The sequence below is a fragment of the Lotus japonicus genome, chromosome 2 (assembly GCF_012489685.1).
Source record: "Lotus japonicus ecotype B-129 chromosome 2, LjGifu_v1.2".
Taxonomy (NCBI): Eukaryota; Viridiplantae; Streptophyta; class Magnoliopsida; order Fabales; family Fabaceae; genus Lotus; species Lotus japonicus.
In genome coordinates this window covers 50695880-50721634 of record NC_080042.1, presented here as the reverse complement: position 1 = coordinate 50721634, position 25755 = coordinate 50695880, and the positions used below count along the sequence as shown (strand labels likewise).

Here is a 25755-nt window from a genome sequence, read left to right as displayed (position 1 = left end):
ACCTTCAGAGTGTCTGGGTTGTCAGAACGTCTGGATCTTCAGAACTTCAAGTGACTGAGTCCACGTCAGAGCTTGTTTGACTTCAGATCTTCTGAAGCATTTCTACTGTTCAGATTGAACATAGATATTGCGAAAGCGTTGCTTGGGTCACTCTTGAAGCACAGTGCTTCTGATTTGTGTAAGATAATATTGAGGTCAGAGCCTGCAAATTGCACACTCAGAAAAACACGTTAGAGTACCATAATTGTTCATACTAAAATGTTAACTTGTAATCATCAAAACATAGAGTTGTACTACTCGATCAAAACTTGATCTTACACCCTCTTCAGCTAATTCAACCTGAAACATTGATGAACATACTTGGAAAATATCTTGAAACTTAAAGGTCAGTTTTGCACACAAAGGCTCCAAAACAAGTGGAAATTGCCTAAGACTCCTAAACTCTAATAAAATGCAACTAAAGCCCTTATAAAACTACAAAATTACTAAACTAATGCAAATGCATAAATAAAAGTAAAAATGCATGAGAATGCATGAAACACTACATGAGACAAACGAAAAAGACTCAAAACTTCCAACGAAAAGACCCTAAAAACACTACTAAATTCGGGTCATCAACTTACTTCTTCTTTCTCCAGAATGCATGTAGGATGCTCTTGGAGTCTTAGCTGGTGTGCATTCCAGCATGTTGAACTTCTTCAGAAGTTCCTTGGTGTATTTACTTTGATGAATATAGGTAGCTTTTGGTCGTTGATCAATTTGAATTCACAGAAAGTATTTGAGTTCACCCATCATACTCATCTCAAATTCAGCTTGCATTAACTTAGAAAATTTCTTGCAAAGAGATGGATTAGCAGAACCAAATATAATATCATCAACGTAATTTTGAACAATCGGAATATCATTCTTGTAATGCTTACTAAAGAGTGTTGTATCAACTTTACCTCTTACAAATCCATTTTCCAAGAGAAAATTACTAAGTCTCTCATACCATGCTCTGGGAGCTTACTTTAATCCATAGAGAGACTTCTTCAACTTGAATACACGGTCAGGATGTTTAGCATCTTCAAACCCAGGGGGTTGATGAACATACACTTCTTCAAAGATGTATCCGTTGAGGAACGCGCTCTTGACATCCATTTGGTGAAGAATAATGTTATGATTCACAGTGAATGAAATCAATAACCTTATAGCTTATAATCTTGCAACAGGAGCAAAGGTTTCAGTGTAATCTATGCCTTCTTGCTGACTATATCCTTGTGCTACAAGTCTTGCCTTGTTTCTGACAACTTCTCCTTTCTCATTGAGTTTGTTTCTGAAAACCCACTTGGTTCCAATGACGTGGACACCTTTGGGTTTCTGGACAAGATTCGAAACATTGTTCTTTGTGAATTGATTCAGTTCTTCTTCCATAGCCAGAATCTAATCTTTGTCTTTAAGAGCTTCATCAATAGAGGTTGGTTCAATCAGAGAGACCAAACCTTTTAAGCTTAGAAAAGTCTCTTCAGAAGGTCTGAATATTGATCTGGTTCTGACAGGTGCATCTTTGTTGCCCAGAATCAATTCTTCAAGATGAGAAGCTATAACTCTACTCTTCTTCTGACGAAGTGGATCAGAAGTTGAAGCAACGTCTTCGGATGTGGTTGCTTCTGGTTCAGTAGCTTCTGAATCCTTGATTTCTGAATCTTTGTCCTTTTCTGAAATGGTTATACTCATATCTGCAAACTTTTCAGCTAGCTTTGACTTGTCAGAGTCAAGCTTATGATCAAATCTAACATGAATAGATTCTTCAATAGTTCCAGATTCAATATTATAAACTCTATAACCTTTAGAACGTTCAGAATATCCTAGCAGATAGCATTTCAAAGACTTTGAATCAAATTTATGCAATATATCCTTAGTATTCAACATATAGCAAACACAACCAAAAGGATGAAAATAAGAAATGTTGGGCTTTCTATTCTTCCACAATTCATAAGGAGTCTTACCTAGAATAGGTTTTATGGAGATTCTATTCTGAATGTAACACGCTGTGTTTATTGCCTTGGCCCAAAAGTGCTTTGCCATGTCAGTTTCTTGTATCCATCTCTTGAAGAGTTCTATTCTTCCTCTCAACAACACCATTTTGTTGAGGAGTTCTAGGACAAGAGAAATCATGTGATATCCCTTAGGAATCAAACAGACTCTCAAACTTGTCATTCTCAAACTCTCCACCATGATCACTTCTGACATGCACAATCCTGCAACCCTTCTCGTTTTGCACTTGGGCAACAAAGGTAGAGAACACAGAATGCGACTCATCCTTGCGTCTTAAGAATTTTACCCATGTCAAACGGCTATAGTCGTCAAGGATGACCATCCCATATTTCTTGCCACCTATAGACTCAGTTTTCACTGGTCCAAATAGGTCAATATGCATAAGTTCCAACGACCTTGAGGTGGAAACAACATTCTTGGTATTAAAGGGTCTTTTTGTAAATTTGCCTTTCTGACATGCTTCACAAAGAGCATCTGAAGAATACTTCAGATTTGGCAAGCCCCTGACAAGGTCAAGCATACTTAGCTGAGAAATCTTTCTCATGCTAGCATGCCCTAACCGTCTATGTCATACTCATTGCTCTTCGTTAACAGAAAGAAGACACTTTACTTTCTAAGTTTCCAACTCAGATAATCTGATCTTATATATGTTGTTCCTCCTCTTGCTGTTAAAAAGAACTGAGCCTTCTATCTGGGGAAGACTTCTGATGATCTTCTTGGCCTGATCAGCAGTAGAGTATCCTTTGTCTAGAACTCTAAGTCCAGCAATGAGCATCTGAAACCTTGAGAACATTTCTTCTACATATTCATATTCTTTCATCTTAAATCCTTCATACTTCTGGACTAGCGCAAGAGCCTTAGTCTCTTTGACAATTTTGTTGCCTTCATGAGTCAATCTGAGAGAGACATAGATAGACTTTGCAGAATCTTTGTCAGTGATCTTCTCATATTCTTCATATGAGATAGCATTGAGCAAAATGGTTCTTGCTCTATGGTGGTCCTTGAACTTCTTCTTTTGATCTCCAATCATCTTGTCTCTGGGAATCTTCACTCTACTTTCATCAACAGGAAAGGTGTAGCCATAAACTATAAGATCTCAGAGATCCGCATCAAAGCTAAGGAAGAAGCTTTCAATCTTGTCCTTCTAGTAATCAAACTTCTCGCCATCAAAGATAGGTGGTTTGACGCTGTATTGATCTTTGCTTTCAGCAGTGGTGGTATCCATAGAGTTTTTCACACGGCCCAAATCTACTGAACACTGTTAAGTGTGGTAATCACAACTTGCGTTTTGATACCAATTGAAGGTATGAAAACACTAGAAAGGGGGTTTTAATAGGGTTTTGCAATAAAAATGTTGGATTACATTCACTTATGCTAAGAAGTTCTCTTCATCTGCTTCTAAGTTCGGACGGTTAAACTCTGATGCCTTGCTACACAATTTCATATAGCTCTGATGCAATATTTATGCTTTGATAGTATTATATCTATTATTGCTTCTTCATAGCTCTGATCACTCATTCTACACATTTTGTTTTGCTCTGATCACATATCTAATAAAAATAGAATGCCCTGATAAATTATTTCATAAAGCTCAGAATCTAGACGCCTCTAATGTTTTCATTTAGTTTAAGATTCAGGGGGAGCTGAACAAACTATACACATCCGGATAAGATCTTTCTAAACCTTAAACTCTTAATTGTGTTAGTTTCTATTCATCAAAATATATAGTTTTGTCATTATCAAAAAGGGGGAGATTGTAAGACCAAGATTTGGTTCTGTGTACATCTCTAGGTTTTGATGATAACAAGTATATATTTTGTGTATGAATAACTTTGGTACTCTAATGTTTGTCTTTGGTGTATTTGACAAACAGGTTTTGATTCTGATTGAAAGTAGAATTCATCAGAAGTCAAAGACCAAAGTGTTGACCAACAAACCGCTTCTGCACTCACTACGTTCTGATGAACGGTAGTCTATTGCTTCAGATGTTCTGAAGATATAAGCTCTGATGAGGGTTATGAAGAATCAAGTGCCGAAGAATCTGAAGACCAGAACTTCTAAGTGAACAGTCAAAGACTCTGAAGACTTGAAGATTCTGAAGACCCAAAGAAAGCTGGCTCTGAAGACCAAATGCTTCTATTCTGAATACCAGAAGTTCTGAAGGGAACGGTCCAGAAGCTGAAGACTTGAAGTTCTGAAGATCCAAGCATCCTCGTGATTCGGACTTGAAGCTTCACAAGTTTACATTTGAAGTGCGCCTCTTAAGATCAGAAGTCAACAGTAAAGGACAAAGGGTCACTATCAAATAATACAATCACAGTGTACTATCCTGACCGATCTACCTACGGGGATAAGCCTTTGAACGATATGGAAATTCAAGAAGTACCCTCCAACGGATATAATTTCACAACGGAAATATCACCTTGTGCTTGGAGTATTTAAAGGCGGAAGAAAGGAAGAAAAAGCTAAGACACTGCATTGCAATACAACTCTCATTCAAGCGATAAACCTTAGCAATCTTTTTCTTCACTGTTCTTACTTTGTTTACACTCTGCTTGTTTAGAAGCAAATCTTTTTAAACCCAATAATTTCAAACTCTTGTTTGTATTTCCTTAAGGGACCGGTTAAGTCAGTAGCCTTGAGAAGACTAAGACTTGTGTGTCTTAGTGTTTGCTAGTTCTTAGGATTGTTAGTCACTGAGCAAGGTGTGCTAGTGCAGTTGTAACACTGGACTAGCACACCTTGCTCAGTGACTAACAATCCTAAGAACTGGATTAGCTAGAGGATTTGTTCAAGTGAACCAGGATAAAATCCTTGTGTGTTTCTCTCTTTACTCTTTGATCTCCTTCCTTTGATTCCGAGAGATTTACGTGAACCCCCTTTATTTTACAAAACTTTATTCAAACCCCCCTTTCTAGTGTTTTTCATACGTTCAGCGACGATGCAGTGAACGAGATGTTATTGAGACATGACGTGGACGAGGTTGAGGCACCATAGGAAGATAAGGCTCTTGTGGAACCAAAGCTCCTTCGCCTCGAAGAGGACTTGATGAAGGTCGAATAAAGGGATTTTTCCGCGCTCAGATTTTCCATCTTGAAGGGTTTCATGGCCTAGGAAGTTTGGATTGGCTCAATGTGGTTCTAGGCTTGAGACTAATATAGTTGTGTTTGGTATGAGGTATTTGTTGATGGTGATTACTTGGAGGGTTTCATGGCTGGTTTGGTTAGGGAAAAATGGTTATGTGGTTGTGTGCTCACAAAAAAAAAAAACTCTCTTATCTGTTTTAATTCTTCTCATTTCTTTTCTTCTTCATTAAAACCAACTTCTCCATTCTTGTGATTGTGAATCAAATCTAGGTGTGGGTAGTGGTACGTGGGTGGGGATGAAGGAAGAAGGGGAAATATGATTTTTTTTTGTGAGGGTTTATTGTTCTCGTTCCTCTTCACTGGCTTCGGTCACTGATTTGAAGGGCTGGTTGATGCACGGGTTTAGCGCCAGTCGATGCTAGGTTTGGCCGAAATCTTCATTCTCACTAGAAAAGCTAAAGGAAAATTGGATGGAAGATGAGGGTTGAAGAAGAAGATTTCTCAATAATTAAATTAAATTCAGCAATATTTTTTTAAAATAATAATGACATGACACTTATGTGTATAAAAGTTGGATCCTGAGATTCAGTCATAAACCACTTTGCCTCGGTTGTATGTAAACCCCCTTCACCACGACCACCTAAAGTGATCAAGAAGGGCTCTTTTGGGTCGTTTTATATTTCTATCTGATAGGAGAAATAAATAGGAAGGGATGGTTCTTTCAGGTCATAATATAAGACAACGTCAGATATTTCCGTTGTCAATTAGACGGAATGACCCATTTTTTATAAATAATAAATTGTGGTGGTGATTCCCCTGTCTTCCTCAAGCTGAAGCGGAACATTTTCTTTTCTTCTCTCTCTTTTTTTTTTTTTGTTTCTTTAAAGTTGAAGTGTGGATCTGTAATGACAAAAATTAAGAAATATAAGAATTATTTTCTTCTTCTTGCTTGCGTGATTTTGTTTTTCTATGGTAGAGTATGTTGAAAAGAAAATTGTACCAAAATAAAGAGTATGGTAGTTTCAAAAAAAAAAAGAGTATGTTGAAAAATCAAGTTTTATTTTATATTTTGATTCCTCCATAATTCATGTAAGTATTTAAAAAAATTGGAAATACCCACTAAATTACACATAAAAAATTATGTTTGCCTGCTGTGCGGACACGTCATAAAAAATTGGGTAAATCCGTAAATCTACTGAAACCTCTATATTTCCATATTAGAAGGATTTATTTCTTTGAAAAATCAGTCCAGGAACCAATATTAATAATTCACTAAAATATAGGGATAAAAAAATATTTCACACTTATTTTTTCAATTTTGCACGTAAATATTTATGATAAAGAAAAAATACACATGCACCAAAAAATGTAAAGTTAACGTAATCTCATAAACTTAGAAATGAGTCTCATAACTAACAGCAATGAAATTACATTAAAAAAATTAATTTTGGATTCTCTCAATTCAAATCCCCTCAATCTAATAACTGAACCATGTTTAGTTTATTTTCACCGTTTATTGTATAAAAACATCCTAATATCCTATGCGTAGCGTAGAAACTATTCCCCTTATTGTAATAGTAGTAGACTAGTCACTAGTAGTTACTTTCATTTAAAACAAAGTAGTTAATTGAAACATAAAAATATTAAAAAGTCGACTCTGCTGGGGATCGAACCCAGAATCTCTGGTTCCGTAGACCAGCGCCTTATCCATTGGGCCACAGAATCTTGATTTTAATATGTCACATTGTATGTTATTAGTATATGTTTATCAGAGTAACATAGGCCTGATTGAGATTATTTTTGGATTAGTAAACATAATAAAAGGCAATTTTTTTTATTACATAAAATATGGAGAAGTTTCATACATTTTTCTTTCATTTACCATGATTCTCTTTTGTGACATTTTTTTATTTTACAATTTGATCCTTTATGGTCTGAATAATAAATAGAAAGACACTAAACTCTCTTATTTTCAAAGGTATCGACTCAATGCCAATAATACTGAAATCCAGTTTTACATCTTTTCATATTTTATTAATATAGTTAGTTTCAAAAAATATTTTATTAATATAGTTGATTATACAAGGTGGATAACATATTTGTAAATTTAAAATTTTCAAAATATAATTGATAATTTTTAATTGTAAAGATATGAATAATTAATAACTTGGTTGTGTACCCAAAATTAATTGGTTTAATAATAAATGAGTATGTACCGGGTTAAAAAATTTGATTTTGTTATATCGTAGTAATGCAGCGTTTCATTCTTAGGGACGTCAAATTTGCGAGTTGTGTTTTCTGAGCTTTGTTCATCCATCAACCATGGTAATTTTACGCGCTACTCCATCACCATTATTAGTTTCACACCACTTATCTATTTTTCATTAAAAAAATGAATTTTATGAGATAAAATTAATTGACAAGCAAAGTAAATTTTAAAGATGTAGTAATTACCTTGAATAACATGATAATAATCAATTGAATTACTCAATGCGGGTACCGCACCCAAAAAAATCAAAGTACCACACAATTTACGACTATATCGGTGTTTTGGTATATATAATGAGCTGGTTGTTTTTTTTTTGGAAAAACCAAATATATAAGTCCTATGTACGGCTTAGAGGGAGACATTTCATATCTTCCGAGATCCATCCTACAATATGGGGCCAAAAAGCCAAAATATATGATTTTAGCCCCAATAAGTTATAAGAAAAATTTGCAAGTGATTGAGTTCAGTAGTTCCTCGTACAAAATTATTGACCCTATAGATATAGTAAAATGGAGAAGACAAAATTGTTTCAAGCACCAATAGAACCAGAAGCGCCCTTGTTTCAAAGAGGGAAGAACGGGTTATTCACATTTCATTTGATGATCAGAGGCAAATAAAAAGCTAAGTAATGATACTTCTAAGGGATTCCTCTTGCAAAAAATAGAGATGTCTCCTACATTACCCGTACTATGTGGAAGTATAAATAAAGGCAAAGTCTAGAGTTGTATTACAAATGATAAATAAAGGCAACAGAGCCCACAAAATAAGTAAACGAAAAAAGAGAATAAAAGCTACAGGAAAAAAACAAATCAAGAGAACTGGGGAAAAACGCAGCAGTTGAGAGAAATCAATTGACTCAGAGAGCACCACAGATTCGGTTCCATGCGCTACCACGAAATGTCGGAGAGCAACGAGGAAGAAGCAGGAGCTCGCGACCAAGAAGGATGATGACAGCAGCAAGGGGCTTTAGCAAACATCAAGGAGGCGCCACATAAACAGCAGCAAAAGAGACCAGAAAACACGTCTAAGCTAAACCTGCACAAGCATAATAGAAGATACCTACCAGCTGCAGAAAATCTAAGAATGCACAGACCCACAATGTAACACCCCAGTTTCCGTTATTAGGTCATTTATTATTTTATTTTAATTATTATTATGATATATGGTAATTAAGTAATTTTATTAGATAATTAAGTGATTAAATTAAATAAGATTTTTAGGTTTTAGTGTGAGTAGTTGGGAGTGGAGCCCACTAGTACTACTAGTTTAGGGTTAGGAGTGAAATAAATATAAAGAAATAAAATAAGGATTAGCAGATGAGCAGACTGAAGAACACGTGAGATAAGGAGAGGAGAAAAGTGGAGGAAACCTAGAGTTGATCTACAAGAGGTAAGGGTTTGAATTCATGTTTTATGGATTGGTATGATAGTGGATAATGATAGGAAACATGATTTAGGAACCTTAGGATGTAGGAATTTTCTAAATTGAAAATAGATAGTTTTGATTTCTAGATGAATTGTGGGGTGGAGAAGAGGGATGGTAGTGCGCGCGGTGGCACGCGGGAGAGCGCACGATGGCGCGCAGCGGCGCGCGCATGGAGGCGCACGGAGCGCGCGGTGGCGCGATGCGGAGCGCGCAGTGGCGCGCGGTGGCGCATAGTGTGTGGGGTGGTGCGCGCACGGAGGCGCGCTAAGTGTGGTGGTGCGCGCACGCATGACGCGTTTTGGGGGAAAATTAGGAAAAATCCAGTTTTTTTTTTAAATAGTTGCAGAATCAGGTTGCTTATCAATTATGCCTAAATTACATCTATTTTTAATATTCATTCTAAGTTGCTGTTTCTGAATTGATGTTATGTGTTAAGTTGCTAAGTTATTGTGATTGTAAGTTGTGTAATTGAAAACATGTAAGCATGTGTTTTGTGCAACTGGCCAAACGTGGTTCCAATACTACAAGGCCTCTCCATTATCTTAATCACTCCATTTGTGCATAAGGGTAGCTATCATGGATTTGTTAACAGGTCTCTTAATGTAATATAGGATGATTCATTTTTGGCATATTCAATGGCCGGAATTTGATGCTGCTCATAAAGCCTTGAAGTCAGGTCCAGCGGGCCGGGTTATCTTTTGTATGCTGTGAAGACTCTGGAACAGTGTTTGAAGTTGCTTGTGTTTTGCCCAATTCTCTTCTTAGTGTTTTTTCTGGTTTGGCTCCGGTATGGGTACTCTTTTTCCTCCATGGGGTTTTTCCCACTGGGTTTTTCCTAAGGAGGTTTTGATGAGGCTTGTACCTGAGCTCTTTTATTCCAGAATTTCACTTGGACCTTAGCGTTAAATGTTTGAGTTAAACTGATTTTGGATGTTGGCTTTGTATTGGTATATGTTGTTTTTAGATTCATCTACATGAGAGGATTGTTCTCATGGCTTCTTCTTTATTAATGAAATTCATTTTGTTCTCAAAAAAAAAATTAGGACTTGGAGATGGTCTAAATATGCATATGTTAGTTGAGTTTTGCACAATACACTGGATAGTTGTCAAGAGGCAATGTTTGCTTGTTCTCGTGGAGGCTAGTGACTTGTCCCAAAACTGTAGATGATTTTAAAAGCTTAGAGGACGAGCTTTATTGGAGGTTATCAGTCTGTAGTGGACGCGGTGATACCGCTAATGATAACACTTTGGTACCAAATGCATTTGCACGGGTCTCACTTGAGTCATATGTGTTATTGTAAAATTGCAATGTTAGGCCTTAGGGAGCTGTTGATGCTAATTAATGATAATTGTGATATTTTTGGAGCGATTTGATATTGTGGTAATTGGAGACTAGACTGGGCGAGACCCAGGGGCCCTCACCCAGGGGTGCTTGTCCCATGGAAATGAGTGAGCCAGGGAGTTTGGGCCTCCCCTAAGAGGCCCAACTGGCCCACTAAGAATGGTTAGGGGCGTTAGGCCAAACCCCAAGCCTATAAATATGGGGCGGTTACCAATTGTAAAGGGGACTTAGCTCATTTGAGAAATAAAGCTTGAAATTCAGTTATATTCTCTCTCTAAGCGGTTACATTCTTTCTCTCTAAGATTCTCACATCGCAATCCTCTCACTCTAGGTACTATACCTCATCTTTATGTTCTTGGTTAGAACAGAGACAATTATATTTGTTTTACTCGAGCTGTTAATTATGGAGTATTGTCATATCTGTGGAGTAGATTGATTGTATTAAATTACATAATTTATTATTTGTTAGTAAGGTGTGAAGCAGTTGTGGAACATATATAATCTTTTACATTACTTATTATTATGCTTATCCATATGATATGAGTTCTCACCCTTCTATTGAAATGATGTTCTATGCGATATCGCTCAGGTAACGAAGATAGTGGAGCTTCTCGCAAGGGTTAGTCGGAAGAGCTAGTCTTTTATTTATATTTTAGTTATGAGAGTCATGCTCTGTTATGTAACACTGGGAAACGTTTAGTATTGTACCTGGATGTTAAGAGATACTTCGCGTACTCTCGTTATTTATTTTTGGATTATGTTAAATTTTGGAGTTAAAATAAATCCGCTGTGCTATGCATATGATGTTGAGACATTAAAGTTGAAAAATTATATCTAAATTATGAGCATGACAGGTGTTTTGATTTATGTTTCTGGAAAATAAATGTGATATCCTTTGTGTTATGCATTTACTCTGATTTATGCTATAATATGTACGCGAGGTTTAGAGAATGTTACACACAAGACACCAGTTCCGGTGCAACCATCCTTTGCAAACTTGTCGGCTCTCTCATTTGCTTCCATGAAGATGTGATGGACTCCCACACAAATAACTTGAGTAGCCAAGAAGTCTATCTGATTTTGGTCATTCAACAGTAAAAGCAGTAACATGTTAAGTTTTTTAAATGTAAGAACTTGACCAATAATTTTTTTTTTCAATCTTTCCCATAAACTATCATAACACAAACAAAAAGCCTAAACTTAAAATGTACAAATTTTCATATATCTTTTTTTTGTTCTACATCTATCTCCTTTACAAGTATGTTTTTACACCCTACAATTAAACAAAACCTCCTAAAATCCTACCATCAAAACAAAACAAAAAAACAAAAATTTCAAATCAAAGTTAAAATGATGTCTCACTCCTCAAACACACCACCAAAATTCAATCATTCCATGGTTGTTGTGTTATTCACTCTTTTCCACCTCCACCTGAAATAAGCAAGAAGAGAAAAGTGAAAAATCAGTGATATAATATGTGATGACCTATGAGAGAAAAAGTGAAGTATGAAGAATGAATCATTACTCTTCCATAGCTTTTCTTTGTTGTTGTACCACAAACACCGAAGCTTTCCCAGCTGCATCAGTGGAAACTAACAAGTCCCCCAACACCCCAAGTTCTGGGTACTCAGTCCACTGCAACAACCCACAAGTTTGAGGAGTTTCAACCCCTGCTTGTCTCCCAACAATGATCAAATCAAACTCACTCACCAAAGAACGAATTACTAGAGCAGTTTCTGGTCCATCATTCACAATCTCCTCAATGTACCTCACCCTTGAGTCCCCCACCTTGCTCTTCATCTTAATATCTTCAAGAAGCTTCGTGTCCACCTCCGTCTTCCACTCCTCCATGTCCATATTTGGAGTCAAGAACCGCACCACCGTGAGCATCACATGCGGGTTCTTGGTCATTCTCTTGGCAAAGAAAAGTCCTTCTCTATCGTCTTTCCCTCCTATGAAAAGAACACAAACGTTGTATGGAGTCTCAGGTGAGAAAACATGTGTCATTTGTACTCTTTCTATCAGCACCCCAACAGAACATGGAGCTCTTTCCATGACTTGGTAGTTCAGGTCCCTTACGCACTCATCCTCTAGGTCAATGGAGCTGCCTGTTAGACCAAAACACAAATTGAGAAATTCTATTACTTTATAAAAAGTGCTCTTTATATATAATAGAGTAACTCATAACTGTCCCCAATGATAGGTCCAGTTGCAAGAACCGTGGACATATAGGTTAGGAGGAAGGTCCGATAATCAATTATTGGATGATGTAATTTATATTTCTGATGTAAAATAAAAGTAAGTCATAACCATTACATGACAATTGAATTAAAGTTAAAATACTAAATAAACATGAAGCTAATGATAAATAATCAATGATTACATAAGAAAACATAATAGCCCTTAAACTAGCATCATCTGTTAGACTTTTGTATCAGATGTGTGAGAATAGTAGAATTTCAAATATCCTCTTTTAATTTTCAAAACATGATCAACTCCGTCTGATAATTGATATAAGTGCATGTCTATATTTTATGCTTTTTCAAGAATAGATGTTCTCCCAATTTTATGAGCCCTAATTATAAAATTGAAATTTGTGAATTATTAAACCTTAGGAAAATATGTTTTCCCCAATTTTATCATTCTCCTTAATACTAGTTACTATAACATTTCATTTTTTTTTAACTATCTAACATTTTATTATTACTACTAAATTTATTTGTAACATCAAAAATAATATTGGACATAAATTCTAATAATATACAATCGATATACTCCTATATATATATGTTTGCAGAGGCTAAAAACAACCGCTAATATATCCATCAATTATGTGTTTATAAATAAAATTATATCTCAATAGAAGATACCCTATGTTAATGCAAAAAGAAGTGTGTATGTTTAGATATAAGAACTCTTGTAACATTACCATCAGATGACCATTTTCTGTGGAAAGGGAGCACAATAAGCGACGTGAACTTGTCAAGCGCCAAGCTGCAAATATCATCGTACATCATATCTGGCGGAGAAAATGCCGTGAAGGCGATCACAGACAGAGCACCCTTGAACTCCCTCTCGAAGTTCTTGAAAGCGTCGAGAAGCTTCTCCGCCACAGAGCTTTTGGAATCTGCTTTCTTCTTCTTCTGCAGCTCGTGGCAGATGAAGACAGGGGAAGCTCTTCCAATGAGCTCTCTGAGCTGCAACACGTAGGCGCATAGCGGTTGGTCTTTCGATGGGTACGTCGCTTCAAGAAGGTTTATTGTTGGAGGGATGTTGTCCGATCTATGAATGACTGTGAGGACTCTGAGCTCTGCATTGTTCTTGAGGTTGATGATGTTTCGGTTTGAGTAGCCTGCGTATTTTCTCATAGGATCGTAGAGGCCACGTAGGAACATTGGTATAACCGTGGCGTTTAATATGATATACATCATTAGTAAAGAGTAGACGTTATCTGGTATGCCCTGCATTTGAAATAAGCAAATTGAATTATCATCACAAACTCTCTCATGAATCATTAAACATATATAGGTTTAGTTTCGTATTCGTTCATATAGTTTCAGGCAAGCAAGCATGATTTCAGTCTCCAAAATTTTCATTGCGTGGCATTGAGTTTTTCTACTTTTAAAATTGAACAAATTTGATCTAGATATTAATCTGTCGTCTAGTAGTGAATAAAAATATTGACACATTATAAATTTTTTCATTTGTATGTCGAAAGTGACGTAAATCATCTTAAAATGTTATTCACGTAAAAGTATTGTGATCCATGATTTTTCGTTAATAATTGGACGATATCTAGAGTAAATTTGTTCAACTTAGAAAACAGATTCACTTAATTTGACTAATTGAAACTATAAATACCAAAATTATGCATTCATGAAATAATAAGACCAAAAGTGTGATTAAGACTTATTTTCATTCGGGCTTGTATAAATCATTTTAATTAAAATATGAGGTGAAATGATTATAAGTAAGTTTAGGAGACCAAGTAAAACATGTGTTAAAATATCACTGCAACATCAAGATTAGAATGATTTTACTTGTATTTACTTACTTCAAGTTGAGTGATTTGAATAACCTTTTTACCATAAATTAGCAACATACTTAAGAGCTTAATGAGCAATGAGACATGAAAGAAAAGAATAATGCTTACAAGGACATCTCTGGTCAAAGAGCACGCAGCCATTTCCACAATGCCTTTGGAACACATGATCAAAGAGAGAGACACAGCATCATTCAACGGCAACTCCCTCATTATAGAAATCACCATGCATACAGCAAATTTCACAACAGAAGTCACAACTATAATGACCAGAGTCTGCACCATGTAGTTATCAATTCCCCCACCACCATTTTTATCCCTCCAATCCATGAAATCCCTCAGACTCACCCTCATGGAACAGGTAGTCACAAACACAGGCATCAAAACACCATTCGCAAAAGTATCAATTTTTTTAATTACTGCAGTGCCCAAAGGAGGCCCAGCAGGAACAGCCAAGCCCAAAATAAAAGGCCCCAAAATACTATAGAAGCCAAAACGGTTCGTTGCATAGGATGCAAAAAGCACCATTGTGAGAATGCAATACACGTAGTGATCATTCACATTTGAACCTTCTGGTGTTTGTCTTATGATCCAGAACATGGCTGGGCGAATCACAAAAAAAATCAATAAAATCAGGCAAATCGTGGCCGCAAGACCGATGAGAGCTCGGTTAAGGCCATGCCGCGACGCTAGCGTTGCGAACTGCATGATTGATGTCAAGAACATGTTGAGCATTTCGCAGAATAGCGCCGCGGATTGGCCTACCCTTCCCAATTCAGAGTTCAGGATCTTCAGGTCGCTTAGAACTGAAGAAACAACGGGGAATGTCGTGAAGGAGATGACGCTGATGATGATTCCAAGCATTCCTGTTTGAGATGGTTGGAGGTGTTTTGATGAGTAGAGATTCAAAACGAACATGCCGCTTGTAAAGGGGGCTAGTACAGCGATAGTTCCCATGTTTGTGGCGCTCCTTCTTGTTCTGAGGATCATGGTCATGTCTGTTTTGACACCTGTGTAGAACATGAAGAACATGTAGCCGAATACTGAAAGTAAACCCAGAGTTTCTTGGGAATCGAAGAAGAACAACCTCTCAACGATCGTGCTCCATGTATGGGTGAAGGTAGTTGCTAATAGTATGCCAACCTGCTCAACAAAATCGACAAGCGTATGTTAGTGCATGTTTGAAAATTCTTCTATAATTTTATTCTAAAGGCAAAATTAATTTTGAAGACGAGCTTTTATTACTAATTTATAGATGACAGAATCAATTCCAATAAAAGAGATGCTTCTAATAAGAAGCAAATGAACTTTTTCACTAGGTGGAGTATCAGTTACATGAACAACAGAAAAAATATTTCAATAGTCATACTTGGCCATGTAAGCCATAATAGATGAAGGGAGTCAAATCATTTATTCATGTGTTTTCATGTGTTTTCAGTTGGTATCTCATTTTCTATCTCATTAATCAAGTTATGTCATGTCATTTAAAAATTACTAATATAAGATTATAATTTTCATATTCAGGTCTACATGACACCATTTAATTGATGAGACAAATGAGATCTGAGGACACTAAATTATGACATAAAATCTTCATCTCTTATGCCCCTATTTAGGGTCTCTTTCCCTATTTTTGACAATCAAATTGTGTCAAGTAGATATAAATATGATACAATCCTACATGTAACTTTTAAATGACATGATAGAATTTAATTTGTGAAAGAGAGTAAACACCATGATTTCAATCCATAAACATCAATGTGAGAAGGAGATGTATCACAACACTCTTAGATATCATAAAAATATAAAGTTCATGATTAAAATTATCTTAGAGTGACAAGTTTCATTTTGAGTCTTTCACCATGCTTACTTTACAAGCAATAACCAAGCATGAATATTATTATATAATTGATTCGTGTCATAAAAAATTAACAGAGTTTCTATGACTTACAATGCACATTGAAGTGAATCTGGGGATTCCTAGACGACACAAGATGGTTTGGAAGAAAAGAGTTCCAAAAAAGATCACACAAATCTGCAGCTGCAACACTGGCAAAGAATTCACTGGAAACATTTCAGAATCATCCATGCGCAACCATGGTGTCGCTGAATTCACCCGCGGCGGCATGGATATGCATGTTCTAATATATTCATAAACTGTGTCATTAATCGCATTCTTGTTTTTTGTGTTTATTTTCCCCTCCATGCTACAAAAAGAATGCAGATTAATCAAAGGAAAAAGAAACAAGAGAAAAATGAAAATTTTAGCTCACAAATGGAAGCTCAAATGCCAGGAATTAAGAACTTCATCTCTCCAGCCATTAGTAGCAGTCATTGACAACTACCGTAACTGCATCTTGTTGCATACTGTTACCGTTCTAATAATATGAAAATTGTAAATTGGATTCTGTCATATGTTGCTATTGTTGCTGTCAAATGCGATTTCTTGTTAAGTTAACAAAGTGTTAAATTTAGATAACAAGAGCTAGAATAAATAACTGTTGTTAATATACTACTTATAAAAAAGGACAGAGAACATTTGAAGGACACACTAACTATCTGCCAAGCCAATTGTATATGATCATGTTCAAACAAATTTCAAGCACAAATCAAATCAATTCTATCTGTGCTATTAACAATTCAACTGAGATCTTCTATAGTTCTCTACTATTCATGTTACGAGACACTCTCATAGTTTTTGTGGTTTATTTATTTCAAAATATATTTTTAAATGTATTTTTAATTAATCTCTAAAACTCTGATGTTTTATGTTCCATTTTCTTTTTGATATTTTTAGTCCCTACGTTTAGCAAAGTATTGTATTTTTACTTTTTAGTCTCTTGTTACAATGCTTTTAGGATGTAAAAGTATATGAATTTTAACTTTTGAATAGCTAAAGATTGTAAAATTAAAAGAGACTAATTTCAAATCGTGTTTGAAAAGTATGTAAATTCGTTTGGTATTGAATGGTAGAAAAGTATTAGGTAATAAAATATGAGGTATGGAAGCAATATTATATTCAAAATGAAAGAACATCTAGGGCTTTTTTATGAGGAGAGATGACACTAATTTACTATTAATTATTTTTATATTTTTTAGTTTCTAAATTCAAATTTTATTAAAATATATTATGTTCATGTAAAAGATTTATTCAGCATGAAGAATAATTTAAAATTATCATAAAAATGTAGTTATTAAATAAAAGATGTGTGTATGTGATTTTTAATATATATGTTGTGCATTAATTCTTTTTTTTTTACATGTTAATTACATATTTATTAATTAGAGGAGGGATATATTGACTCCAGGAGTCAATTAAAAAACTAACTCCAAATCTTGGCCCTTCATTTTATGTTCACAAATAGAAGGAGGAGGAATCCTGGTAGTGGAGGCCACATGAGAGGTTTGAAGTTTTAATCTCAACCTTTTCTTTCTAATAAAATGAAGGGACAAGATTTGGATTTTTTAATTGACTCCTGGAGTCAATACATGCCTCCTCAATTAGAGGATAACATTATATTTCAATGTTTTAGCAGATTTTAATTATTAAATATTATTAATTACCAAAGGTAACAATGAAACCAAATTATTTTTCTGGGTCAAAATTAAACACCATGTTCCAGTCACCTTTTTTTGGGTACAGAATCGTCACTATTAGTTTTATCAATCAATTAAGTGCTTTGTTAGACTAACTAATTTAATCCTAAACTCGACAGTGACACAGGGGCTCAATATCCCCTTATAATACTCAGTAACTACTACCTATTTCTCCCCACTTTTTCCAAATTAAATCTTTGTAGTATTGATGAACTTCTTTTATTACTTTCAAAAAAAAAAGATGAACTTCTTTTATTGGCATTCGAGAAATAGCTTGTCCACCATGTGAATAAAAATACAAGTTAGTGGCAGAAAGTAGTTAAAATAATCTTGGTTGAAGAAATAATTTGAATATCTCATTCATCAAACATACTTAGAATCTGGTTACTTTATTTTTTTATTTGGATTATCTGATTCCCATTTTAAATTACAAAATTATCAACTTATATTATTAATTTCCTATTTTTAAACTTTTGTTTATAAAATAGGGAAAATGACTTTTTATTAATTTTTTCTGTACAAAACATAAAGAAAGACAGTTTTGCAATTTAAAACTGAGAAGAGGAAATGAGAAACAAGCTTAGTTCAATTTTTTTCATCATTGGTTCAGCTGGATAGTAGAAAGCAGGGCTTAAAAGAAGGAAAATCAAAACAGAGCATGCATTATTATATTCACCAATGACAAACAAACTTCAGTCAAGAAAAGTAAGGTCTTAGCAGTTAAAGTAGGTATTCCTATTTGTTCAACAGTTATCTAACCAAAATGAAGCATCCAAAGATCCACACCAAAATATATATGATGATATATTGACATTGATTTGAAAAGTATATTAATATTCCCATTTCCTCAATTCCATGCCATCAGGAGGACTTCCCTCTACCTTCTTTGTTCCCACTTCTTTCCAGTTTGTTGACAGTACTGTTCCATTAGACTCCACCTGCAACAAAATTGAAATATCAAAAGGATGCCAAATAAAGATGAATAAACAAGTGGCATCATAATACTCTAAGTCTCTAACCATGATCCTAGATAGAAAATATATAAAACTTACAAATGACTTTTTCATTGCCCTTCTTGTATCCTCATCTGCATCTTGATATATTTCCCGGAAAAATTTGTTGAGCGCTGCATCACCATCAAGTTTTTCGTCCTTCTCCTGAAATGAAAAATGTCAGGAGGACGAAGTGAGCTGAAAAACAAAGGATTAAAACTTCTTATAGGAAGTAGACAAACCTCTTTTTTAACTTGCGCTTCAAGCTTATCCCAATCTTTTTTTGGTTTTGAGGATGGGTAAGTAGGTCTTTGACTTCCAATAACTGCGAAATTTGTGGCAGCAAGGGATAAGAGTAAGATATAAATCATGATAAAAATTAGGTAGTGGGTGTGGATATGAAGATAATTAGGGTCCAAACAGCAAGTGCATCCAACAACTGCGAAATTTTTGTTAGTTCATACTTGAGATTACTAATAATATTGTCTGTAAATTCGAATAATCTGTACTAGTTATCATTATATGTGTATTACAAGTTTATTTACGTTGCATCTTTGGTATGACAGCTACTCAGCAATCTGCTATTCCACTTAATATGAAATAAAGGGATCATGTTAAATCAATGCAGGAAGGAAGGTAAACTGCAGATGATAAAGCTGAAATTACCAGAAGAAATATTAGCCCTCTGTGCAACTGCAACCTCTCTGGTGAATTCTAGTGAATTCCAGTGAATAGGTTCTGCTTTCCCTAGGCGAATTTCAATTTTGGTGGACAAAACTTCATACCGGCATCTGGAAGATATGATCTGATTGAAGATAACAAAAAATTAACATAATAGACAGAATGACAAAACAATGCTAAGATAATCATATAGAGGAGTTGAAATGTGAATATGCCAACATAAAAGCTTGAGACCAAAACACAAATACAAGAACAAAAGCCTTATCACAATAAGTGAGGTCGGCTATGTGAATCATTTTCATATTAAGGATACAACCAACTTTATGTTATAATATGAGATAACATAAAATAAAATCAGATAACCAAAATTATAACCATGTCCAGTATCCACAGTATAACCATAACAAAAATTATGATATAAACCCATACAAGCTACATTTACCCCAGTGATCCAAGCATTTTATACTAAGAGACAAAGGTTCACATTGGCTACTGATACCTTCCCAAATAAGCGAGGTTGAAAAGTATATGCATATTTGATCCACATATTAAAGATATCATACCAACTTTACATTATAATGAGATAAAATAAAACAAAATATGAGATAACCAAAATTATAATCATGTCCAGTATCCACAGTATAACCATTACAAAACTTATGATATAAACCCATGTAAGCTACATTTTCCCCAGTGATCCAAAAGCATATTATACAAAGAGACAAAAGCTCTTATTGATACCTTTCCAAATAAGCGAGGCTGAAAAGTATATGCATCTTCTCCAGGGACATTAATGCTAACACTTAACTACAAATCAGGAAAAAAGGGAGTAAGCTTAGAATGTGGTATACCAACTTGTTCCACCAAGATGCATGGAATTGTAATAAAAAATAGCATAAGAAACGTTGACTAATTAAATAAGAGCCATACTATTTGTTCACCAAAATCAACAGTAATGCTTTCCTTTGATACGCCCTTTGCAAATATGGTTACAACCACTTCATCCGGTTTCTGGTAGAATTCATGCCTGCATAATTATTATTTTTTCAAAGTTAACATCTTCCATTAAAAGAAATTTGTTAATGCACATAGAGCACAAAAGATCGTACGCAAATAATAGAAGAAATATTACAGACGACTTATTTATAAGTTCTGCTCATCAGATACTGAAAAATTGTAAACACTCAAGTGATGAGGGATTATTTTCTAGAAGCCCATACATAGAAATAAACCATCCATGACATGTCAAATAACAAAATATGACATGACATTAGAGCTAACATCCTTGACCAAGTGGTTTAAAATTTGATTTTTGCTGCCCCCAATATTTTAATTCAAAGTTTATTTTCAGCATGAAGTAGCAGGCCTTCTTACTGATGCATCAAGCCCAAAGGCCCCTTTGCATGAAGAGATGTGATACAGATGAATCAACCAAAAAAAAAAGATGCAATATATAAAACCATTCATTTTCATTCACCCAACATTTTGTACTTTGGAGATTCACCTGTATTAGAGCCAACTTGATTAAGTGACAATTCTTTGGGAACAATGGAATTCTGAAACAGTACAATAGAAATATGATACAGTAAAACAGAAATTCTCAATTTCTGAAATTGAGAGCCCAAGCACCTATGGCTGCACGGTGTCAAAAGAATAACTTCCGTGCCTCCCACTGCTACCCTTGACGCTCTATAACCCACTCTCTCCCACTCCCACTCTTTCTCTCTCTTGGTAACTGCTCCACATCAGCCACCTATGGGTTTTCCTTAACTGCCCTCTTTTCCCTAGTGTAACTCCCATTTTTAAATTTAAAGTTGAATTAGGCATAACGTAGACCAGCCCTGTGCACTGTTTAAAAGAAGCATGGGACATCCATGAAGCAGGTTGCCATAAACATAACTCTCATGAGGACAAGAGGAACGAGAGGATGCAAGACTTATGGCCGAACGACCACCTCAAAAATAGCTAGACAGGATGCTCAAACAGCGGCTAAAGTTATCTTATTGGCCGAGGGGAAGATGGGGTTAGTCAAACATCCAACACCAAGACTGGCAGACAGCAGAGCAGGTAAAATGGTCAATGCCACACCAGTGGTGGACACACGTCAGAAGATAGCTGGGGGTCCTCGACGTCATATTATAAAGAACAAAGCAGTGTCTTACGCTACATCAGGAGCAAGAGTATGACTCATGCAAGCTTGACCTAGCAGCCCCCACCGAAACCTTTTGACCCAACTCATGGGGTAACGGAAGGGTTGTGGCCTCAGTGGTAATACACGTGGAAGGGAGAAGAAAGGCAGTCAAGGAACGAGTTTCACAAATTTCAGACACTGGATCAAAATTACCCCAATGGGTTAGACTCATATTTCGTTAAGCTTAGCTGCAAGCAAAACACTGTGACCTCTGTTATGGTGTCCCATATTTTTTTTTTAATGGTGTGCCCCTTTTGTGTAAATTTGGAAAATTGATGTCAAGGAACAAGGGAAGAAGTATTGATAGGTACTCATAACTAGTTAGTGCTTTAGTCAATTAGTGGGGAGTTAGTTGGAGAGTGAGAGAGCAATTGCTACAAATAAGAGAGTTAGAGAAGATTAGCATCTCTGGGGATCACTGTAAGATCCTTGGATCTCTCGAAATTCCAGGAATTCAATATAGTTATCAGAGCATTCTTAAGGTACAATTTTTCTTCCTTCTTCATTGCTGGTACTTATCATAACCCTAGCAAAGGACATAAATAATCAGAAAGCTATACTGACCTATATTTAGGTTTAGCCACTGCTACTATTGGCTGCTCTGTAAGATCTTTATCCGGCTGAACATCTTTTGGAGATGCATCCAGTGTTGTGGCCTTTTCCTGTATAGGCATCGGATAAGATTCTTCTGTTCAACAAAATATCAAGCTCATGTCAGTTTCCAAGCCAAAATGACATATCCAAATTTTCCTTTCAACAGTCAAGACACAATCATCAGTAACATATAACTAAAAGTCTAGAACACCAAAAGTAAACAAAAAAACAAATAAATAAATGATAAATTTTTCACCCAATAGGATTAATTTTACCACAAAAAGAACAAAGTTACCTGCAATGAGTTTATCACATTCTTTGATCAAATTTAGAAATCTTGATTTGTCTGTAGACAATGTAGCACCCATCTCCAGAGCAGTCTTAGCAGTCTGGTATTCCTCAAGTTTCATGCATGCAGTACTGCAGCCAAAGTAACAAATCAAAGATTAAGTCAAGAAATTTAGTAATTAGCACCATTAAACGGGTAAATCATATGAAAATATTACATACAATATCAGATGCACTTCACAACAAATCAATCATCTTTAGCAAGATATCCTTGCAACACTCAATATTTAGATAAAATAATGATAAGCCAGTATCAAATTCAATTAGATTGCAGTATCTGTTACATTAGATTTTCGTAATTATATTTTAATATTAAACACTAAAGAGTTCTACTACATGAGATATGAATGGAATTGACAACATTTAAGGTGAATCATCAGTGGTTGTGCTCATATTGTAGATGGATATCTTTGCACAATGGATATCATACCTAGGACTGGAAGAGGAGGGGCGGTGGAAAAGATATCCATTATGCAAAGATATCCATCTGTTTAGAATAGCCCTTTAGATTAGGTAAAGGTTGTCTATTGAGTGTATAAAGTGAGATAAATTGGTTAAGACTTCTGAATTTGTATGATGCAGCTGAATCTGCCACCAAGGTTGCACAATGGATATCATACCTAGGACTGGAAGAGGAGGGGGAGGGGAAAAACGACATAAATTTGGGATTTTAACATGGACAGAAAGATCCTACCTAAAATACAAAGTTATATTTGAACATATATGTCTGTGCGCACAGACCCCTCATGTTTGCATGTTTCCTCAACAATCCTTTATTGATCACACAATACAAGGATTTTAGGCGTATGTGGGATTGGGCATTAGTGTGAAAATCAAAAGATCATGGACTCTACAAGTAAATAAAAAGCGCTTTTGATTACATTCTCACCCACATCACATGTTACACAGGCCACGTTGATTCAAGCCTACATCGATGCCTAGGCAGCTTAGTGGCTGCTTTTGACATTGATTCGAAAAGACAACATTTCAGGATATTATATTTAAAAAGTTCAACGTGTGTAGTGACAATTACCAAACATATAAGAATAAGAAAAGGCAAAGATAAGGTGATTTTGTACTTACCCTTTGCGCAAATATGCCTTTGATAGAGAAGGATTCAACTCAATTGCTTTGTTTGCATCAGCAATAGCCTCTAGAGAATAAGCAAGAAATTTGATTCCCAGAATTAGAAAATCATTACAAATCATCTGCAGCTAAGTTATACACCCCAAATAACAGGTAAATCCAAAGTACACAGGAAAGTTACATTAACAAACATTTGTAACTAAGGGGAAACACAGAATGAGCAAGGAATCATGTTCTAAACCCAACTAAAGGAATAAACAAGCAAAGCAAACAATAGCATTCTATGAATATAGATGACCATTATCATAACTCTATTTATCTCATGCTCTCACATGATTGGTTTTCACAATCCTTTCACTCACAAGGATGTTTTTTATCCAATTACTAGAATGCTTAGAACACAAGAACTCCTAATTTCACCATTTAATTGATCATATTTTGGTTCATTACACAACTTTATTGTTATATTTGATCATTGAAGTGTATACAAGAATATTACTCATAGTTTAATTACACATAATCTTAAATTGAAATCCTTCTCGTAGATATATCATACATTCTATTCTATTTAAAAGCTCATTGGTACACGCACTAGTTAAACTGAATATCAGTACATTGGTAAGGGTAACCATGCCACGCCGAATAGCTCTCACTTTGAAAGCGCATATTCGAGATACAAAATCGGTACAAAACATGCGAGGGAAGTCCATGCAAACGAGAGTATCAAACTTGGTTACCAAGACATGCCAATTTCACAATGACATTTTTTTTTCAAGAATATTAAAAGTGAAGACACTAAACAAATTCAAAAGCAAAAACCCTATCTTGGTTGAATTCACATGCTCCTACAAGAATCCATAACCAGAACAACAGACCCAATTGAATACAGTTTCAGTTTCTCACAAAGGCGTGGTTATTCATACAAAACAAGCAAAAGGGTATCCAAAAAACCCCAAACTTTTCAAGAAAAACAAGAAAAGCATGAGAAGGGAAAAAAGGGTGAAGATACCGGTGAAGTTGATGAGTTTGATGTTCGCCTGGGCACGGTCTGCATAGAGTTCGGCATGCTTGGGGTCGACATCAATGGCCTGAGTGAGAAGCTCCACCGCTAGTTCAAAGTGGTCTTCCACGAAGGCCTCTTTGGCTTTGGCTTCGAGATCGGAAGCCATGGGAGAAAGATGAACAGAGAAAGGAGACAAAGAGAGAGAGAGAAGACGAATGCGTTTGATTGACCAGAGAGAGATTGGTATATAGAGCGAAGGTGAACGCGCAAGCAATAAGGGGAAAGGGGAAGGAAGGGACTTTAGAGTAGACTTTCACAAGTCTCCCAAAATATATATATATATATATATATATATAAGAAAAAGAGGAAATTATTAAACAAATCTTTTTTTTATCATGATGAAGGATTGTTTTATTTTTACTAATATAGGATATGGAAATCTTTGTGCTGGATTCAAAATCTGAATCTTACTTTGATTGACGTGACTATTGATATAATGTTATCAATCTCCTCATTTTATTTCTGAATATTGATAGTATTTATTTATAATAAAGTTTGATTATTAATTATACTCTTTTGGTAATTATATTGGGGAGGGATGCGAGACTCGAATGGGAAGTTCTTCTGTGTCTTTTCTATGCAGTAGGTGAGCTATGTGCCTTTGAAGCGGAAGTCAAAGCAATATTGTAGGCCTTGTTATTTTGCCAAGAATTCAAGCTCCAACACCTTTTGATTAAGAGTGACTATCTTAGGATCGGCTTGCAATAAAGACAATCGTCCGTGGAAGCTTTTGAAAGATTTAAAGTAGAAACTCTTTAAATTAATAATGTTAGGACCGGAGAAATTTATTAATTTAGAGAGTTATTAATTTATCGATAAATTAATAATTATTAATTTAAAGAGTTTTTAAGTCATTATACTGTAGCATGTTCGGAGGTTCAGAGTTTAGAAGATATTGTGGGTACTATCATTGAGAACAATGCAGAGGATGACGGCGAAGATGATACGGTGTCTTTGGAGGCTGTTACGCGAAAGGAAGCACTTATGGCGTCGAACACTCTT

At 35.4% G+C, this 25755-nt stretch overlaps 2 protein-coding genes and 1 non-coding gene across 3 annotated transcripts; all 3 read right to left on the bottom strand.

The window, feature by feature from the left end:
• Positions 1-6775: 6775 nt before the first annotated feature.
• On the bottom strand, positions 6776-6848 carry TRNAR-ACG (transfer RNA arginine (anticodon ACG)). The gene has a single exon. It is a non-coding gene; the product is annotated as a tRNA-Arg (tRNA).
• Positions 6849-11252: 4404 nt separating this feature from the next.
• On the bottom strand, positions 11253-17280 carry LOC130735441 (cation/H(+) antiporter 4-like). Its single transcript, XM_057587426.1, has 5 exons — positions 16153-17280; positions 14313-15344; positions 13089-13620; positions 11685-12267; positions 11253-11590 (listed from the first exon to the last, which is right to left on the bottom strand). Exons 1-5 carry the CDS (start codon positions 16405-16407, stop codon positions 11548-11550), a joined length of 2445 nt encoding a protein of 814 aa, XP_057443409.1. The 5' UTR covers positions 16408-17280; the 3' UTR covers positions 11253-11547.
• A 1159-nt stretch (positions 17281-18439) lies between these two features.
• LOC130738226 (protein SGT1 homolog A-like) lies at positions 18440-25019 on the bottom strand. The gene is made up of 10 exons (XM_057590164.1): positions 24700-25019; positions 23688-23757; positions 22552-22676; positions 22227-22350; positions 20402-20498; positions 20213-20278; positions 19457-19595; positions 19033-19115; positions 18851-18955; positions 18440-18736 (listed from the first exon to the last, which is right to left on the bottom strand). The coding sequence occupies exons 1-10, from the start codon at positions 24857-24859 to the stop codon at positions 18629-18631; spliced, it is 1077 nt and encodes a 358-aa protein (XP_057446147.1). The 5' UTR covers positions 24860-25019; the 3' UTR covers positions 18440-18628.
• Positions 25020-25755: the final 736 nt, after the last annotated feature.

Bases quoted from the DNA above. Each gene is read 5' to 3' on its own strand.
- LOC130738226 (XM_057590164.1), bottom strand. From the start codon at position 24,859: ATGGCTTCCGATCTCGAAGCCAAAGCCAAAGAGGCCTTCGTGGAAGAC. The intron at 20,499-22,226 runs GTCAGTATAGCT...ATAATTATGCAG, and splicing joins GTGGCTAAACCTAAATATAG to GCATGAATTCTACCAGAAAC. The intron at 18,737-18,850 runs GTAAGTTTTATA...ATTTTGTTGCAG, and splicing joins GGGCAATGAAAAAGTCATTT to GTGGAGTCTAATGGAACAGT.
- LOC130735441 (XM_057587426.1), bottom strand. From the start codon at position 16,407: ATGGAGGGGAAAATAAACACAAAAAACAAGAATGCGATTAATGACACA. The intron at 15,345-16,152 runs GTAAGTCATAGA...TTTGTTGAGCAG, and splicing joins GATTCACTTCAATGTGCATT to GTTGGCATACTATTAGCAAC. The intron at 12,268-13,088 runs GTAATGTTACAA...TTGGTCTAACAG, and splicing joins CAGAAAATGGTCATCTGATG to GCAGCTCCATTGACCTAGAG.